Source organism: Sciurus vulgaris (assembly GCF_902686455.1).
Source record: "Sciurus vulgaris genome assembly, chromosome: 7".
Lineage (NCBI taxonomy): Eukaryota > Metazoa > Chordata > Mammalia > Rodentia > Sciuridae > Sciurus > Sciurus vulgaris.
In genome coordinates this window covers 79,943,715-79,962,390 of record NC_136467.1, presented here as the reverse complement: position 1 = coordinate 79,962,390, position 18,676 = coordinate 79,943,715, and the positions used below count along the sequence as shown (strand labels likewise).

The 18,676-nt window shown below is 33.1% G+C and overlaps 1 protein-coding gene across 6 annotated transcripts in view; it reads left to right on the top strand.

The window, feature by feature from the left end:
- DOP1A (DOP1 leucine zipper like protein A) overlaps positions 1-18,676 on the top strand; it is a 109,768-nt gene that overhangs the window by 51,788 nt on the left and 39,304 nt on the right. For all 6 annotated transcript variants that reach the window (XM_079146936.1, XM_079146934.1, XM_079146935.1 and 3 more), the window contains exons 9-18: positions 60-168; positions 1,522-1,642; positions 3,300-3,419; positions 5,153-5,267; positions 6,049-6,282; positions 12,024-12,645; positions 13,148-13,422; positions 14,611-14,763; positions 16,687-16,784; positions 18,056-18,321. In XM_079146936.1, coding sequence (XP_079003062.1) covers positions 60-168; positions 1,522-1,642; positions 3,300-3,419; positions 5,153-5,267; positions 6,049-6,282; positions 12,024-12,645; positions 13,148-13,422; positions 14,611-14,763; positions 16,687-16,784; positions 18,056-18,321 — 2,113 coding nt within the window. The remainder of the gene's footprint in view (positions 1-59; positions 169-1,521; positions 1,643-3,299; positions 3,420-5,152; positions 5,268-6,048; positions 6,283-12,023; positions 12,646-13,147; positions 13,423-14,610; positions 14,764-16,686; positions 16,785-18,055; positions 18,322-18,676) is intronic.

The following is an 18,676-nucleotide window of genomic DNA, read 5'->3' as shown; positions in this document are numbered from 1 at the left end:
AAAATATGTTTTCTTAAAAAATTATTTACTAAATAACAGTGTACTTTTCTGTTTTAAAGGCAATGGTGGGAATCTTACAAGTGAATGGATTTGGAGAAGAGAGCACTCTAATGCAAGATCTAAAACCTTTTCGTATTTTAATCAGTTTGCTGGACAAACCTGAGCTAGGTATTATATACTGCTGTCTAAAGATGACACGTGGTAGTTTTATATTGCTTCATAATAAAATTAAGACAAAGTCATTAGGAAAATTGCTGTATTTGTTTTTATTCTTTATTTTGAGACAGGGTCTCATTAAGATACTGAAAGCCTTACTAAGTTCCTAAGTCTGGCTTTGAACTTGTGATCCTCCTGCCTCAGCCTCCCGAGTCTCTGGGATTACAGGCATGTGCCACCACACCCCACAGGAAAATTACTGTATTTTGAGGTGGCTTTTAAATATAAGTTCTCAACAATTTTTCTTTTACCTGAAGTTCACTCTGCAAAGTAAGAAGTTACAAGTATGCATACAGCCTGTATACTATCATCATACCTGATACTCTGTATCACATATGTAGCAGAACAGTCATGATTTAAAGATGTTATCTAACCCTTATTAAATAACTGAAATTGAATCATTTCTGATCTATTGTAACTAACTGTAATTGACAAAATTCACAGGCTGAAGCAGAAATATTTAGATTACATTTCTCTTCTTTCCCACAATGCTTTTTATTCTGTTTTCCCTTTCTTGAGTGTATTTGTTATATTTTACGTCTATTGGAAAGTTAAATATGGTACTTGAGAAAGAAATTAAGAAAAAATATAAATTTTGTAAATAATGAAATAATGAAGTATATAATTTCATCAAGTTATATGCAGATTTTTTAGCAAATATGCCAAAGCTCATGAAGTCTCAAAATGAAAAATGAATATTTTAAAATATAAAAATAACAAGTTCTATCAATGGCTTTAGTAGGTTTACATTTTAGGTATTATGATGAAGTTGAAAATTTTTAAAGGAAATTGGCATCTGTTATAGCAATAAAATTTAGCTTTATGTAATTTAGAATTATTTAATAGTAGTAATGCCAGCAGTATTTATTGAATAATAAATATATTCTAGGAAATGTGCTTGCACCTTACAAGGGAGTAGTCCTCTGTTCCTTAATACATAAATATTTTTCCTAATTCTTAAAACTACCCTCTAAGTTTGTTATTTATTATCCTTATTCAGGTTGAGGAAACTAAAGCTCTAAGAAGTTAAATAACTTGTCCAAAGAAACAGAGATATTACCTGACCCAACAAGTTGCCCTGATTCTGCCATTTCTCTTATGTGAATCTATACTTTAAATAGACATATGTCCCATTATTCATTATTTCACAAGTTTCTCAAAATGTGAAGTTAACTTTAGCCTCTGATAATATATATTTTTTAAATACCTGATTTAAAGCATCTTTTAATTGGGCCAATTTCCAGATAGTCAAGACTTTCTGTTGCTAATTAATTACTGTCTTTAATTTGTATATTATTATTTTAGGACCTGTAATTCTAGAAGATGTTCTTATTGAGGTGTTTAGAACATTATATTCTCAATGCAAAGCAGAACTGGATCTTCAAATGGAACCACCATTCAATAAGGATCATGCTCAGTTAAGCAGGTAGATTATTTAAAAATTAAGTATGACATAAAAATACCCTCATTTATTAATATTGATAAAGTGAACATGATTCAGTCAGTAGAACTTGAAGTATTAATAATAACGGGGGGAACTTACTCTATACTTTGTATTCTGATGAGTAAAATGGAGTTAAAAATATCACTGTATTTTGGTAGTATGAAATATCCTAATTTACTGCCCTCATTATTCAAGCAGAACTTTAAGTATGAAAGTACAACTACTACATATTTGAGGGTTTGTTTTTAATCTCACCAGTTTAGAAAATTAAACTTAGGCAGTTAATGTAAAAATACTGACCCCAGGAAATTACATTTGCCAGACTCACAGGAAAGTGCTGCGTGTCAGTTAATAACAGGAGTTGTATCTTGCTTGGTAACCAGTCCTGGTTGTTTATATGAGGTAGTGCCTCTTGGTGACTTGACATACCCAGGACCAAAATCATAAGATCACAAAAAAAGAGGAAGACAGAGTTAATTACATGAATGAAAGTCTACTGGATATTCATTTTTTTTAGGTTTATTTCTTCTTTCAGGTAAATACATGTTTTTGAGTGCCTGGGACACATTTGCACATCCTGTTTTCAAAGTCAGTAATAGATACATACTGATAAAATCTTTTCTTCTCTGCTTCAACAAACCACTTCTTTTCTAGTGTCATCTGTCATTATAATATGACAAAAATTCTAAGGCTATAAATGATTTTATTTGTATTTCATTGGTATCTCCTTGTGATAAGTTAGAGATACCCTACACTTTCCTAAAACATACTTTTATTTGCACATAAAAACATTTTAAGGCAGTTTTTTTTAAATTTCTGATGATATAATACCCTGTATTTTTAGTTAGAAAAGTTAATGATGAATCTAATACTACTGTTTCATTCTCTACTCTGCCTGAGAATTCATCTTGCCGAATAGAGTGTTAGTCTTTTCTGCTATCACCTACTAGTTGTATTTACAGTATCTCACTCTATAAAGATAATTGTTTTAATTGTTAGAAAGGGTAAAACTATTAAATTGTTTTCATTGATATTGCAGGAGAAAAATAGATAAGTTATAGTCTGAAGGTTTAAGGGTAGCCATTTTAAATAACAAAATGATTTTTTCCACATGGAATTTCAATAATAATGACTTTTTTATAATAGTAGTCCTATCTGTTCTTAGTTTTCAAGGTAAGAATAGTAATATGGATAAAACTAATCAAAATAAACTTACCCTTTCTTAAGAAATTACTAAATAGCATAGAAAAGTAGCAAAATTCTTCAGAATCAAGGCTGTCAAAATCAGATTACTACTCATGTGCCAAAGTTTGGTACAAAGATAACAGTTATGCACTTAAAGGAGTTTAAAAAGAATTTTCTGTCCTTTTGTGGTTTTTGTTATGCAGAGATCATGCAAGGCTAATTTCTGATCTTGATCATATATTTGAATTATGAAAACTCAAAGTGTGAAAAAAATTACATAGAAATTAATAGGAGAGTAGCAATAGATAAAAATTATCTTTTGCAATCTTTTTACTAGCACATTTTCTAGCAGCTACCTAGGAATATGTGTTCCCTAATAATATTGCACTCAAATTTAAATTTGAAAACCATAAATATTAATATTTTTAGTTTTTGTTTGTTTTCTTTTCTTTAGTAAATTAAGGGAAAATAAGAAAACAGCAGAGCTGATTAAAACTGCCAACCTTCTCTTTAATTCCTTTGAACCTTATTATATGTGGGATTACGTTGCTCGTTGGTTTGAAGAATGTTGTAGGTATGTTGAATTATTTTATTTTAATAACATCCAATGCTAACTTTTGATTTTTTAAAAATTGTTCAATCTAATAATATTGTTCTCTTACACATTCTATTACTGAAAACTATTAATTATTTACTAGCCATAATCTGACTCTATCATGTCACTCTATAATATTAAAAATCATTGATCATATAATCTTAGAATTAAAAAGTAGTTTAGAGATGAGTTAGTCATTTACCAATGTAGATGAAAGATTTTACCTCTCCAGCCTGCAGTAAATAATCCAACTTTTGTTTGGTGGAGAGAAGATAGAAGGTGTACTATTGGGAAGTGTGCTGAGACACTTTGATTAAAAACCTCCTTGGTCATTCCTGTGTTTTTAAAGCTATAGGATTAGCCCATATTGTCAATGGTAAGCAATACCTCTTAGGTTATAAAACTAAAAAAAGGTTGGTTTGAAAACTCTAGAATGCTAGTAACCTTGACTAAAATCTGACTGAATTCTAGACCAAATTCTCTCAGAACCAGATTAACCTCTCAAGCCTCAGGAGCACATAGTCATAAAGTAAATATGTATCATCTTTGGTTTAAGAGTCTTTAAAGATATAAATGTTGCTGCTCTTCATGAATTCCTTTAATACTTATAAGGTAGTTTACTTACCCATTTGGCAGATGTTGAACACCCAGTTGAAAAGCATTGTGCTAGGCATATAGACAGTCCATCTTTGAAGACCTTATTGTGGGCCAAGTAAGACATGCACATGTATATTCCTAGTATTAAATTAAAATTTTTAAATGCCTCAGTTTAAAATATAGAAATGCAGAAGAATTATGAATATCTTTCACCACCTGACCTTACCCTAGGTTTTTACCTTCTGTGTTCACAAATACACATCCACACTTCTATTTATTTCTGTTCACAGACAAATATCCATGCATCTTGAGCTAACGTGAATTAGTCTCTGAACACACATTACCTTTTATGCTGCTGAATTGTGGGCTATTCTTTCTATACATTCTGCCCCCTTTGCCCATTGGTAAGGTCCTGCAAAGAAGTCACCTACTTTTCAGTAGCCTTCCTTGATTCCCTCAAATCATCCATCAGAATCAACTACTCCCACAGTGTTGTTGTGTATTCATTTGTCTATGTGCTTATGTTTCTTACTACTCGGGGACTATATAATTTTCTTTGTATCTTCAGAGTATAGGGTAATGTATGGTAATATAGGATTAATATCACTTAATATGAATGTTTGTTGGAGGAATGATCTCTACTACTTGGATCAGAAAAGACTTCCCGGAAGAGGTAACATTTGATCTCAGACATGGAAGGATAGATGCACTCTAGATATGAGAGAATGAAGTTGGGGAGGATAATAGTCCAGGAGGACAAAATGGTTTAAACAAAGGCCCTAAGTTTAGAAATCAACTAGCAAATAATACATTTTTAACTAGGGGATGATGTCTATAGTGGGGACAATGGTAAATAAGTCCCCAAATGATCTATCCAGAATACTTGGAATTACAGGATATGAGTTACAGGGAGTGGTTAGGACTAGGAATCTTGCTATGAGAATTCTCCACATAGAGGTACAGTAATGTCCTAGGAAAAAGGAAATATGTCATAATAAGAACATTACCATATATGACCCATTGCTGACTTAATCCTCATTAGAAAGACATTGATATTGTCCATGTATTCATATTACCTGATAGTATACTTGATAAAGTAAATTTTGTCCTTTTAGGAGGACACTGCACGCCAGACTTCAGATTGGGCCCGGAGATAGTAGTGAGTCATCTGAGTTACAACTGACCAATTTCTGCTTACTGGTGGATTTTTTGTTGGATATAGTTTCTTTGGTAAGATCACCTTGGTAACAAAATATCAAGGAAATCTAAAAACATAGTCCAGATATTTCATGTTGAAGATAAAATCTCATCTTCAAATAACTTTCATCATTTTTTTTATTTTTGTGCTGCTGGAGATTAACCCAGGTCCTCATGTGTAAGCGCTCTACCACTGAGCTATACCTCCAGCTCCAAATAAATTTTATCTTTAAAATCAAATTGATTTTCTTCTCTTTGATATCGTTTTTTCATAAAATTTTCAAGTATTTTGTCCTCTGATGTGTATATATGTATATAAAATACATGGAATATACTTACTAGCTGCATGTTATAAAATCTTAACTGTTCAGTATATGATAATATAATGCTGCATTTATATTCATTAATGGTTCTTTCTATTAAATGAAGATTGTTGGAAATCTTTTCCCCTTTTCTCTCCTCAATTCTTTGCTTTCTCATTTTGAAGCCTACTAGAAGTATGAGGGTGCTGTGTCAGGTATGACATTCAGCCTGTTTTGTTTTTAACTGATTCTGTTCACTTTTGTTATAATTTCAATAATATAGCAGATAAATCTGGGGTTATTTTATAATATATGCTTTGCAATACTTAAATTGAGAATTTGGGGATAGAAATTTTATAAGTCATCAATAATAAAATAACTATTCAGTGTTAATTAAGAGCATGATATCTGTAAAACAAGTAAATTTGTTGCTGAATTTGTGTAGATTGAAAAATAATATGATTTTGAGTTATAAATTGCTTAATTATTTTTCATTTCACTTTTTTCCCCAGGAGACTTATATTGAAATCCAGACAGAACACTTGCCTCAGTTGCTGCTCAGGATGATTTCTGCCCTGACAAGCCATCTCCAAACATTGCGCTTACCTGAGCTCACAGATTCTCTCAGGCTGTGCTCAAAGATTCTTAGCAAGGTTCAACCTCCACTGTTATCTGCTGGCACTGGAGGTGTGTTGCAATTTGCTAATGGGCAGAACAACACAGTCAAAGAATGGGAAGACAAAAAGGTAATTCTAGCTGTTATTTTTGTTATTAGACCAGTTATGGTTCTTTAAAAACGTAAGTTTCTGAGTTAAATCACTTATACACAAGCATTTAACAGTGATATTTTCTTAGATCCAGGAGCTACGGCAGTAGAATATTTTGTAGGCCTTTTTTTTTTTTTTTTTTTTTAAGCTGTATCAGTACTTTCCAATAGAAGTACAATGCAAGTTATATGATTACATGACCTGTGTAACTCTACATCGTGTGCTACTAGAAGAATGAGAAGTTATACTCCATTTATGTATGTGTAAAAATGCATTCTCCTGTAATGTATAATTAATTAGAACAAATAAAAAAAGTAAATAAAAAGTACAGTGCAAGTAATATATGTAAGAGTGTATTTTATACTTAAAACATGTCTTCATTCAAATACTAAATTTTTATCAGAAATACTTGATCTGTATTGAATTTGTAAAACTTACATTTAAAGAATTGGAATCACATATTCAAGTTGTTCCAGAGTTTGTAGTATCTAAATTATTTTAAAATTTAAATAAAATTTAAAATTTAGTTCCTCGTTCAGACTAGCCACCTTTTAAGTGGTTAGTAGCTATATGTGGCTACTGGCTAGCATATTGGATAAGAGATCAATATCTAAACTGTACTATTCATTTTCACTTGTATCAAACTTTTCACAACCCTCTAAAAATTCAGGTGGTTAGTCTTCTCAGTCATCCAGATGATTAATACTTTCTTAATGAAATTGAGTAGAATATTATAATAATTTTAATGTCTTATCAGTAATATATTTGTACACCTCTGAAACACTTAGTGAAAAGTCAATAATTTAAAAGTTTTCCATAATATATTAAAATATTTTAGTAGGGCTGGGGTTGTGGCTCAGTGGTAGAGTGCTCACCCAGCATATGTGAGGCACTGGGTTTGATCCTCAGCACCACATAAAAATAAAATAAAAGTATTGTGTCCATTTACAACTAAAAAATATAGTAAATGTGAATGAAAACATTCCATTGAATTGTATAATAATTACATTGAATTTAGGCACAGTGGCACTTCATTAAAACAAAGATTTGAAAATTTCTAAAGTATCAGGTTTATTACTTACATCTGGGGTTTATTTAGTTGACCTTACATTTTTTTCCTTTAGTTGCTTTTTTTCCCCTCAGACAGGCAAAATATATTTTAGGATGATCTCATGCAAACTTTCCCACCAGGAACTAATCCTAAACTTTTTTTCTTAGTCCATTTCATATGTGAAATGAAATTACCAAGTTTTTGGTAAGTTTAAATACCTTCTATGTTTATCTTACATAAACTAAAACCAGTTTCTCTTATTTTCCTTACAACCTGCTTACTATTTATATGTAATATAGAGTTTTTACTATTGCTGGGAAATTTATTTTATTGCACTTTTCCCTTAAATTATGCTCCTAAGATTTTTTTAGAAATAAAACTAAATTAGGTTGCCGGGGACCAGCCCTAGCAGCAGAGTCCAAGGGTCCCTAATGGCCTGAAATGTAAAAGCCCCCAATAGATTAGGCGGCGCAGCGTCGGTGATGGACAGCAAACCACACGGACTCGGGTCAGTGTTGGAATGCTGCCAACTTTATTGAACTCCTTTACAGCTTATATACCCTTGCTCCCACTTCTTTAAAAGTTTCAATAGATAACAGAAGTTAGGTTGTAAAATCAGCCAACTGGTGCCACCTGACACTTAACATTTTTCCGTAATGGGCTCTTCTTGACCCGAAACCTACAGAATATGCTGACGCACATTTTTCTTTAAGATTTAACCTTTACCTAAAGCTAACAAAACATGTTGCTTCAGAATGTTCAGCGTTCCCCATAGGAAAATTAGTGTTTAGTGTAATCAATTGAACTTATTTTGTTGGAAATGATTTGAATTGTTTGTGTTCCTACCATCCCTCAACTGAGAAGCTTTATTGAGCATAATCACTCACTGTAGCAAGGTGAGCTTCCATTAGAAAAACAAGAAAGGGAAAAAGTCAATATTTTAAAGAAGGGGCTCCGGCTTTACTCAACTTACGACAAGTCCTTGCCAGCGTCTTCCAAGGAAGGCCTTAGCAGAGCCCAACTTACGACGAGTCCTTGCCAACATCTTCCAGAGGAAGTTTCCAACCTCTGGCATGGGCTGTTATCCGCCAGGCACATTCCCTTGGCATGAGTTCTATATGCCGGGCGCCCCCGCATTAGGTATTAACTGATTTTGAGACTTTGGTTTTCATTTGAATGAAATTAACAAGAGTAAGAAAAGGAAGGCCTCGGCATTTTTTCAATAGTATATTCAAATATTTGAAGATTCACTATGTAGAAAACATCCAAGGGGCCTTATTAGTGGTTATGAGTAAGGTAAATGGGTACATCTACTCATATTAAATGAAGGACAGTTAAACAACCTATCTTTTTTAAAATTATGTCATTAACCTTAGAGTGTGCCTTTCCCTATGATTTTCTCCTGTATTTTTTTTTTCATATTTTTTATTGAAGTACAATGTAATCTCTTGCCTGGATGTCTGGAAATTGATTCTATTTAAAAGCTGAGGGTGTTTTCTATATTCCACATTTTTAATGTGTAAGTGAAGGACTGATTCTTTTAAAAAAATTATAAATCTAGCCAGATAATGTGGTACATGCCTGTAATTCCAGCTACTCTGAGGCTGAGGCAAGAGGATCATAAGTTTGAGGCCAGCCTGGGTAACTTAGCAAGACTCTGTATCAGGAAAAATTTAAAAGGTGAATGAGTTGAGTATATAACTCAGTGGTAGAGCACTTGCCTGGTGTATGCAAGGCCCGGGGTTCAAGTCCCAGTATGCAGAAAAAAATGATAAATCTTATTTGACTCTATGCACTTCATGCATTTCTATGAAATCCGTGTACTGGATCTCTATATTCAAATACCCAAAATGTCATTTCTTTCTATTTTCTTTTTTTTTTTTTTCTTTTTTTTTTTGCGGTACTGGGGATCGAACTCAGGGCCTTGTGCTTGCGAGGCAAGCACTCTACCAGCTGAGCTATCTCCCCAGCCCTCTTTCTATTTTCAGAAAGATGTTTTATTACAAAATCATCATGCATATATGCAAACTTATGTATCTATGTAATATAGTTCATACCAATCAATATTATAAAGGTATACAAGTTCAGTTAAATTTATAGCTTAATATCATTATTTTATGACCCTTTTGTTAAGAATAATACAAAAATAATTTTATAATAATCTAATTATAGTTTTATCACTTCAGTAAGTCTTCTTACTCAAAAGTGCACATGCTTTTAGGTTGTCACAAAATCTTTCAATGGAGAAAAGTTGGCTAGTAAGTTCTATTCTAATAGCCACCTCTAAATTTGACATTATAATAGGAAAAGTTCTCTTACTCTTATGCTTTGGTAAAAAGAACACAATTTAAAATCACCTCATCTGAGCTCTTCTACTAATTACTAAGCTTATCCACTGTAGCTTGGACAGGGTTTTTTCCTTTTGTTTTTAACCTCCCTGAGCCTCAGTTTTCTTACCTTTGAAATAGGAAAAACAACTTTCTTCATTCAACACCCACTGTTAGGCATTGGCTATCCAGTGGTGAATGAGAAAGTCTCTATATTTCTCAACCTTTTTTTTCTAGTTGGGAGACACATATTAAACAAGTGATTTCACATTTAATTATTGTTACGATTAATGTATGAAGTTTAAAGAGATAGAAAAGTGGAAAATGGGGAGACCTGACCTAGGCTAGGGGCAAATAAAGATTTTCTTGAAGAGTATTTAAGTGAAATCCTACAGGAACTGGTAAAGTGGAGCAAGGTAGAAAGAAGAAAGCACAGGACATAGGAAGGAACATATGGAAAGAAAGACTTCAGCAGAAAGGAACACTATGCAGATGTGGCAATGCAGCTGTGAGGGAGGTAGGGGCCAAGCCTTATAGAGATTTTTTTCATTGTACTAAGGCTTTTATTAGGAGCAATGGGAAGACATTAAAAGGAAAGTATCATGATAAGATTTGTATATTAGAAAAACTGATCTGGTTACAGTGTGAAGTATGGATCTGAGAAACTAAAATGATGTGGAGAAACCTGCAATAGTGCAGGTGAGAGGAGGTGGTAACTTGTGCTAATAATATGGGGGGAGTAAAGAAAGAAATGGATGAATTAGCAATATATTTAGTAAGACAAATCAAAAAGACTTAGTCATAAATTGGTAAGGATGAGTGATCACTAACATTTTCTGAGTGTCTGCTAAGAGCTAGGCACTATAAAATGTAGGCATTATTGTCATCTCATTATAGTCCTCCTTGACTGCAGTTGCTCTTGCCACGGTTTCAGTTACACATGGTCAACAAGGGTCCTAATAAATTAAATGGGAAATTCCTGAAATAATTCACACATAAGGGTTCAAGAAACCCTCACATGCCATCCTAACATTGGATCACAGTGACTACATCATTCATCTCACTGCATCTCATCACATAGGCATTGTATCATGTCATATCATTAGAAGAAGAATGAGTATAGTACAGTAAGACATTTTGAGACTACATTCACATAACTTTTATCAGTTTATTGTTGCTCTATTACATGATTAGTTATTGTTAATATCTTACCATGCCTAACTTATAAATTTAATGTTGTTATAAGTATGTATGTATAGGAAATATGATAGTATAAATAAGGTTCAATGTTATTCATGGTTTCAGGAATCTCCTGGGGATCTTGGGACATATCCCCCATGGATAAGGGGGGACTATACAGATTAGGAAACTGAGGTTTGGAGAGGTAAATAATTTGCTAAGAATCACATAGCTAGTGAGTGCCAAAGACCCTGCTGACAGGGGGCCCACACTCTTAGCCACTATACTGATGTGGATGTGAGAGAGTAAGGAAGGAGAGCAGAGATGGAAGAGGAACAAAGAATGGCTCCTAGGTTCCTATCTTAATGGCTTTCATGAACGGTAGGGTCATTAACTGAAGCAAGGATTATTGGGTAAGACACAACTTTGAGTAGCACAGCAGCACTGAGTTCACACATTAATAAGACTGCTTTTTAATAATCTTATTCAAATTATACTCTAGCATAGTCAACCAAGAAATTCATCATGTGCAAAACTTTGTTTAAATTAAATGAGACAGTATGTTTGATAATTATCCTTATTAACAAGGGAAAGGTTAATGCATTCCAGCTCTACTCCAGGAACTGGTTCAATAACTAGTCATTGGAAGAATGCTAGATTAATAGCAAACATTTAATGAGTACTTTATACATTTCAACAAATGTTCACATTCATGTGTTCTTGAACAGATAGCCTATTAGATTTTATTTCTAATTTTTAAAATGCAATTTTTTAACTTTACATACCTCATCTTTGCATTGTTTTGACATTAGGACGGTGATTTCATGAAGTAGATTAACTGCATTGTTATTTGGAAACAAGAATATAGATCCTAAGGATCAGTGCATATGTGTATTTTTGGCCTCAAGAAACTAACCTTATGATATGCATACAATGAATAATAAATACTTGGCAAACGAATATATATTAATGTATTCATTAGAACTCTATCAGTATTTCCTATTATCATAAACATAAGAGTCAATATAGGAACTGCATTAAGATTCAACAGAATACAAATTAAACTGTAAGTAGTCTAAAACTTCTCTCAAAAGGTGGCCATTTCTAATTCCTGATATATACATGTACCTACAGACTTTCGTTTTTTAAAAAATCTCTTCTAGGTATCATCAGTTACTCTGGAAAATCCTACTGAAGTGTTTGAAGATGGAGAAAATCCACCAAGTAGTCGATCATCAGAAAGTGGCTTCACTGAGTTTATACAATATCAAGCAGATAGAGCTGATGACATTGACAGAGAACTAAATGAAGGGCAGGGGGCATCTACCATCCCATTTGGTAGCACATCTTCTGAGACAGAAACAGCATCCACCGTAGGATCTGAAGAAACCATCATCCATCCCCCTTCTACAGTCACTCAGGGGACAGCAACCCAAAGTGGGAAGACAGCCCAAAAGACTGCAATGCAATGCTGCTTGGAGTATGTTCAACAGTTTCTTACCAGACTTATCAACCTCTATATCATTCAGAGTAACTCTTTTCCTCAGGCTTTGTCTACAGAGCATCAAGGGGATCTTAGTCAAACGCAAGGAGAGACTTCAAAATGGGACAGGGATTCACAAGGAGATGTAAAAGAGAGAAACATAAGTAAACAGAAAACTTCAAAAGAATACCTTTCAGCCTTCCTTGCTGCCTGTCAGCTTTTCTTAGAGTGCTCAAGTTTCCCAGTTTACATTGCTGAGGGGAACCATACATCAGAGTTACGTTCTGAAAAACTAGAGACTGGTAAGATTGCCTGTATTTCAGTATTTCTGTAGCATGCTATTTATATATAAGAACAAGTCAGATATTAAAACTGGAAATTCTTATGCAGATAATTTTTTAAAGTGTATCATATTAATTTATAAATATTTTAAGTGAAATATAGTCACAATGGGGAAATTGCTGTTAGAAATTTTTGTGATTTTGATGACTTTCACAGTTTGCAGGTGAGTAGAATTTAAAAAGGAAATCTCTGGAGAAACAACTTTGGATTCATTGGTTTCCTTGATTATGACAGCATCATATATGTTTATCTTAACACTTGCCATGAGAAAAATATACATTGAAAAAAATAGTTGGAATTCTTGTTGCTGCTTAATTTTCTCAAAACTCTAAACTAAGTGAGAAACCTTGCTTTTAGTAACTGATCAAGGCCTAAAGGTAGGAAATAGGGTTGCTTTGGTTTTTTTGGAAATTAACTTAGAGTTCACTGTGGTAAACTAATTGTTTCCATCTTTCGTTTCAGACTGTGAACACGTACAGCCTCCTCAGTGGCTCCAGACTCTCATGAATGCTTGTAGCCAAGCAAGTGATTTCAGTGTTCAAAGTGTTGCTGTTTCACTAGTTATGGACCTGGTAGGACTGACTCAATCTGTGGCCATGGTCACTGGGGAAAACATCAACAGCATGGAGCCTGCACAACCTTTAAGTCCAAACCAGGGAAGAGTAGCTGTGGTTATTAGACCCCCCCTCACTCAGGGCAATCTTAGGTACATAGCTGAGAAGACTGAATTTTTCAAGGTAAATTTTAGGAAATACTTATTGTATATGACTAAGATAATCATTATGTGTATGATACTTGACCTTGTGCAGTGAAGCTGTGGAGGAAATAATTTCAACTAAAAAAGAGAAAAGTTCATTTATATAATAGAACTTATTTCCAGATTTAGTGGTTGTGACACTTTTTACTTTTCAAAGTTAAAATCTCACCTCTCTAAAACTCCAAGTAAAGTTTTTCTGATTCTCCGTTTTGCCTGATTATCATCTGTGATATGTAATGTCATTCAGAAAACAATGAAGTCTTTTATTTCTACCAAAATAGTATAGGTGGTATTTTCTACATATAAAGAATATGATAGGTTTGGATTATATTACATATTAAGCAGGTATATTTTTGTACATAAAAAATTTTAATATCCAATTTCAAGTCATTGTGCTCCTCTAGATATTTCCTTCTGCTAGATTAAAATTCATTTCTATAGCATTGAATTAGTAAACTCTAAAGATTCTTGGGTTTTTATTAATATTGTCATAGATTAAGTACTGTGTAACACATGTAGCTCCAAAATGGATATGACTTACTTTATAAAATCTTTGGACTGGTGATGTAGCTCAGTGATAGAGCACTTGCCCAGCATGTACAAGACCCAGCACTTCAAGACAAAAATAAAAACAATTCTTAAGGATTTTAGATTTTTAGACCATGAAGTATGTTTCACTCTGTAACATACAGTCATCAATATTAAATTGCATTCAACATGGTATTTGTATCCTAGCAAAGAGAACGTATTTTAGCATTACTTTAATAGACATCATAAGAATAGTGAAATGGGGTTTTCTCTGCTTTCTGTAGAAAGTTCTTATTTCATTTCTGATATTTAAAAGAAATATTATTAAAGGACCATCATGAAAAGTTCTAAGGGTATAGGTGACCAGAAAGTGGGTAGGTGAAAGCTTTATTTTAAAATCTTATCCCAGTGCACAAAGAGTATTAAAGACCTTCCAAACAGGTGTGGTAGCATGTGCCTATAATCCCAGTGATTTGTGAACCTGAAGCAGGAGGATGATAAGCCAGCCTGAGGCGGGGAAAAAGAACTTTCAAGTCTAATAGTTAAGAGACCAGTTATTAGTTTTTACATAATGGGAAATGATTACTAAATAAGTTTTTGTTTATGATTTTGTAACAGTCACTTTTATATCTTTTTATAGCACGTAGCACTGACATTGTGGGACCAGCTAGGAGATGGTACACCCCAGCACCACCAGAAGAGTGTGGAACTTTTTTATCAATTACATAACTTGGTTCCTTCTTCTAGCATCTGTGAGGATGTTATAAGTCAGCAGTTAACCCATAAAGATAAGGTAAATCTTGCTCTTCTTACACTGTGCACTGCGTGTGCATGCACACACACATATTATACCAAAAGGTAAGTTAAGGAAATAAGGAAACACTCTAGGAAAATTATGACAGCAAACATCTGAATAAGAGATAATACACCTTTGTTCTGACTCATGTAGTATATTTAAAATCAGTGTTTTCTCCTCTTTGAAGAGGGAAGTTCTTTATAAAAAGCATCAATAATATTAAATATTAAATAACCCAGAATCAAATGCTGGATTTATTTCTTGGTTCAGAACATCACTATGGGTAATGATGACTAAGTTGTTGCTGGTCTAAGTTCTGGGATCATTTAAAGAAGAATTAGTGACTTCAGTTATGGAATGTGGATACACATTATTTCATTTCACATTTCTTAATGTTAAACATTTATAAGATATGTATATATATATTTATTGTTTATGTGCCAGTATGTGAGAATATATTATTTGCATTATAATACCTAAAATAAGAATTGCATGTCCTAATGTATATGAAGTGATACATAATTCAGTTAAGATGACTGATTTATGTGTGGGCCTAGGAGTATCAATCATTCAGATTGACATCATCAGGGTAATTTAATGAAGTTTGTGGTCTTCCTATGCTGTTCTGACAAATTTAATTTTACTGAAGAACTTTTAGAGGTGGATTGCCCTGTTTAAAAAAAAGTGAGTTTGAATGGGTCATATTTAAAAATGGCATTATGTTGAGTAAAAGAAGGATTTAACTGAGGCGAGAGTAGTGAATGAAGCAGTAAATGACAGGAATAAAGAAAAGTGTTAAAATTCTATTTCTCCTTTACCATATTCTTTCAAAACTTTTCAGAAATAAAATTGTAATTAAAATGCTGGGTATTTTTATTTGTTTTGAGAGAAGGGTCTTGGTTGTTATGATGGCCTCGAACTTGCCATCCTCCTACCTTAGTCTCTCTGAGTAGCTGGAATTACAGGTGTGTACCACGACACTGGCAAAATTCTGTGTTTTAATTTAACAACAGTAAGTGTAAATCCAGGATAACTTACATACCTGATTTTACTTGTATACTATTTCCTTTCTAAAGAAATACTCCCAAGTTCTGAGTAAAGATATACATATCAATGAAAAAAAAAAAACAAATTTTGTTACTTTTTACATCTCTACTGGTTGATAATAAGCACCGGCATCATAAGAAGAACATGTTTAAGCCCATAGAACAAGCACTCTTCTGACTTACCACATGCAGTTTAAACAGTTGCAATCTGATTTCTTTGGGCTTCTGCTTGAAGGATTCCATAAACGCTAGAAGAAAACTAAAACTTTCAGTAATGTCAGGTTTCTACTGGATTTATATTAAATACATTTTCATTATCTAATATCAACACTTGTCTTTCTAAGCAATTTATTTTTATATTGTTCTATCCAATATTTTAATACCTGATCTTTTTCCAGATAATCCCAAGAGTTTAATATTTTTCCTGTAGAAATATTTTTAAGTGTTCAGATTTTACCTCTGATAAACCATCTTTGGAAGTAGTGAAAATTCATTTGAGATTGATGTATAATTTTTGGAAGAAAAAGTAAATTAATTTGAAACTAAATGTTTATTTTAAAGTGAGGGAAGAAAATGCTTTCTATACTCAAGATATGAATGCAAATGCACATTATTAGCTCTTTCTGTCCTCTGTTACACAAAATCTAGTGAATTAAGTAAACTCCAAATGATAATTATTTATAAGGCAGAGTGAGATAACTCAGGTTTAATATTTCTGTATAAATACAAGTATTTTTCTACATTTCTACTTTGTAAAAGTTTAATAAAAGTTTATTGCAGAGTATATTTGAATACTGTGAACATTGAACATAATATTCCTAAAATTACTTAATATCTTTAAGACAATAAAATAATCTCCCATATTCTTCCTCAGAAAATAAGAATGGAAGCACATGCAAAGTTTGCAGTTCTTTGGCATCTAACAAGGGATCTGCATATAAATAAGTCATCTTTTGCACGTTCTTTTGACAGGTTGGTTACATTTTATATTCAGATTTTATAGTCAGATATCTTGTTGTCTCTTCTTGAATGCTCTACTTTGGAATAGTAGGATATAGACATTTGCAAATTTATAAACAATTTATTAGTTATTTTGAAAAACCTAAGCTATATTAAAATGTATGGCAATCTCACCCACCAGATTTTCCCTTCCTAGTTGTAGATTATCCAGTGTCCCTTCCATTCACTGGACCACTATCAAGTCCCAAATAAGTGTCAGACACCATTCTAGGTGCCAGAGATACAGCCTTCTTGAGTCTAGTCACATTCAGTGAAATTGCATATAAATAGTATATTATTTGTTTCTCCATCAGTTATCCTCAATCTTCTGCATGAACTGGACTTATTAAAATCTGTAACTGAAAACACTGACACACCCCTTCTTTGAATTCTGTAGTTACCTGAGAGTGGTTTTAGTCAAGCAACAGATTTACATTAACTTCCAATGAACTCCCATGTACAGCTAGATTCACATATTGTCATAAGATAGTCTTATCCGTAGGTCTCACAGAGGTGCCCACAAATCCAACTATTCTGAAAACCCATCTTAAGGTCCAGTGTGTGTTCTGTGCATATTAGTTCAACTGGTGCTTTCTCAATCAATCAGCATCACCATTTTTAAATGCTCTACTATTGTGACTATATAATGAAACCCCTATAGTTAACTAAGCCCTGAGCTAGGTTCTTTGCAAATAACCATCTCTCCCTGACAACCACCTCTCCTCAAATTAAAAGTCAGGTAGTAGAGGCCCAGAGAAATTAAATTGCTTGTCCAAAGGCACATAAGATAATCAGTGTTGGATTTTCTGATTCTAAACCATATGTCCATGTTTCACAGGTCTTTCCTTAAATTAAGCACATAATTTTAACTCCTGAAGAGAATGGGAGTGGCGTAGCACTGACCAGAATGCAGTGTTGACCTGCAGAAGCTTCAGTACTTGATAATATGAACAAGAATATTATGCTAAAAATTAATTAAATATAGTTTTTCTGTTCTTTAGACTTTATCTTATGAAAGTAATAAGAATAGTAAAACAAGTATATAATAAAGGGAAATAATTACTTTCCTCTTTTTCATCGTCTATTGAAATTAAGATTATAGAGGAAAATTTTATCTTAAAATGTGATTACCTTAAAATAATTAATTTAAAATAAGAGACACAACTTATAATATTGCAGAAGAATTAGAGTGTCACAGTTATAGGTGTTTTGTTCTTTGTTTTAATGATTGGTATTTATTTTAGGTCATTGTTCATCATGTTAGACAGCCTTAACAGTCTTGATGGTTCTACTAGCTCTGTGGGACAAGCCTGGCTGAACCAAGTCCTACAAAGACATGATATTGCAAGAGTTTTGGAACCATTGCTATTGCTTCTGCTTCATCCAAAAACTCAGAGGGTTTCAGTGCAGCGTGTGCAAGCAGAACGTTATTGGAATAAGACTCCCTGTTATTCAGGAGAAGAGAGTGAGAGTGACAAGCATTTCATGCAGAATTTTGCCTGCAGCAATGGTGAATATCACATGGAAATAGAACACCTTTATTTAGAATTAAGTTATTAAAGTGAAGTGTGAACACACAAGAATTGTATGTGATTTTCTCCATGATTTATTTCTTCTCATGCACTAGCAGTGCCATGTGGGCCTTTTCAGAATGTATTTCATCAATGATCATCTTAGAGTTCCTGGATCTCTTTTAATCAGTTGACTTTCTCAGAGGAGGAATTAGCCACACTTGTGATCAGAGACATTCTTCTACTATGATGGAATTACCTTTAGAGCTTATTTAGCAATCCTGGTTCTGCAAGGGCTCTGTAGACATTCCACTGGGAATTTACAGTAAGCCTATAATGTACTTTTTATGTTTG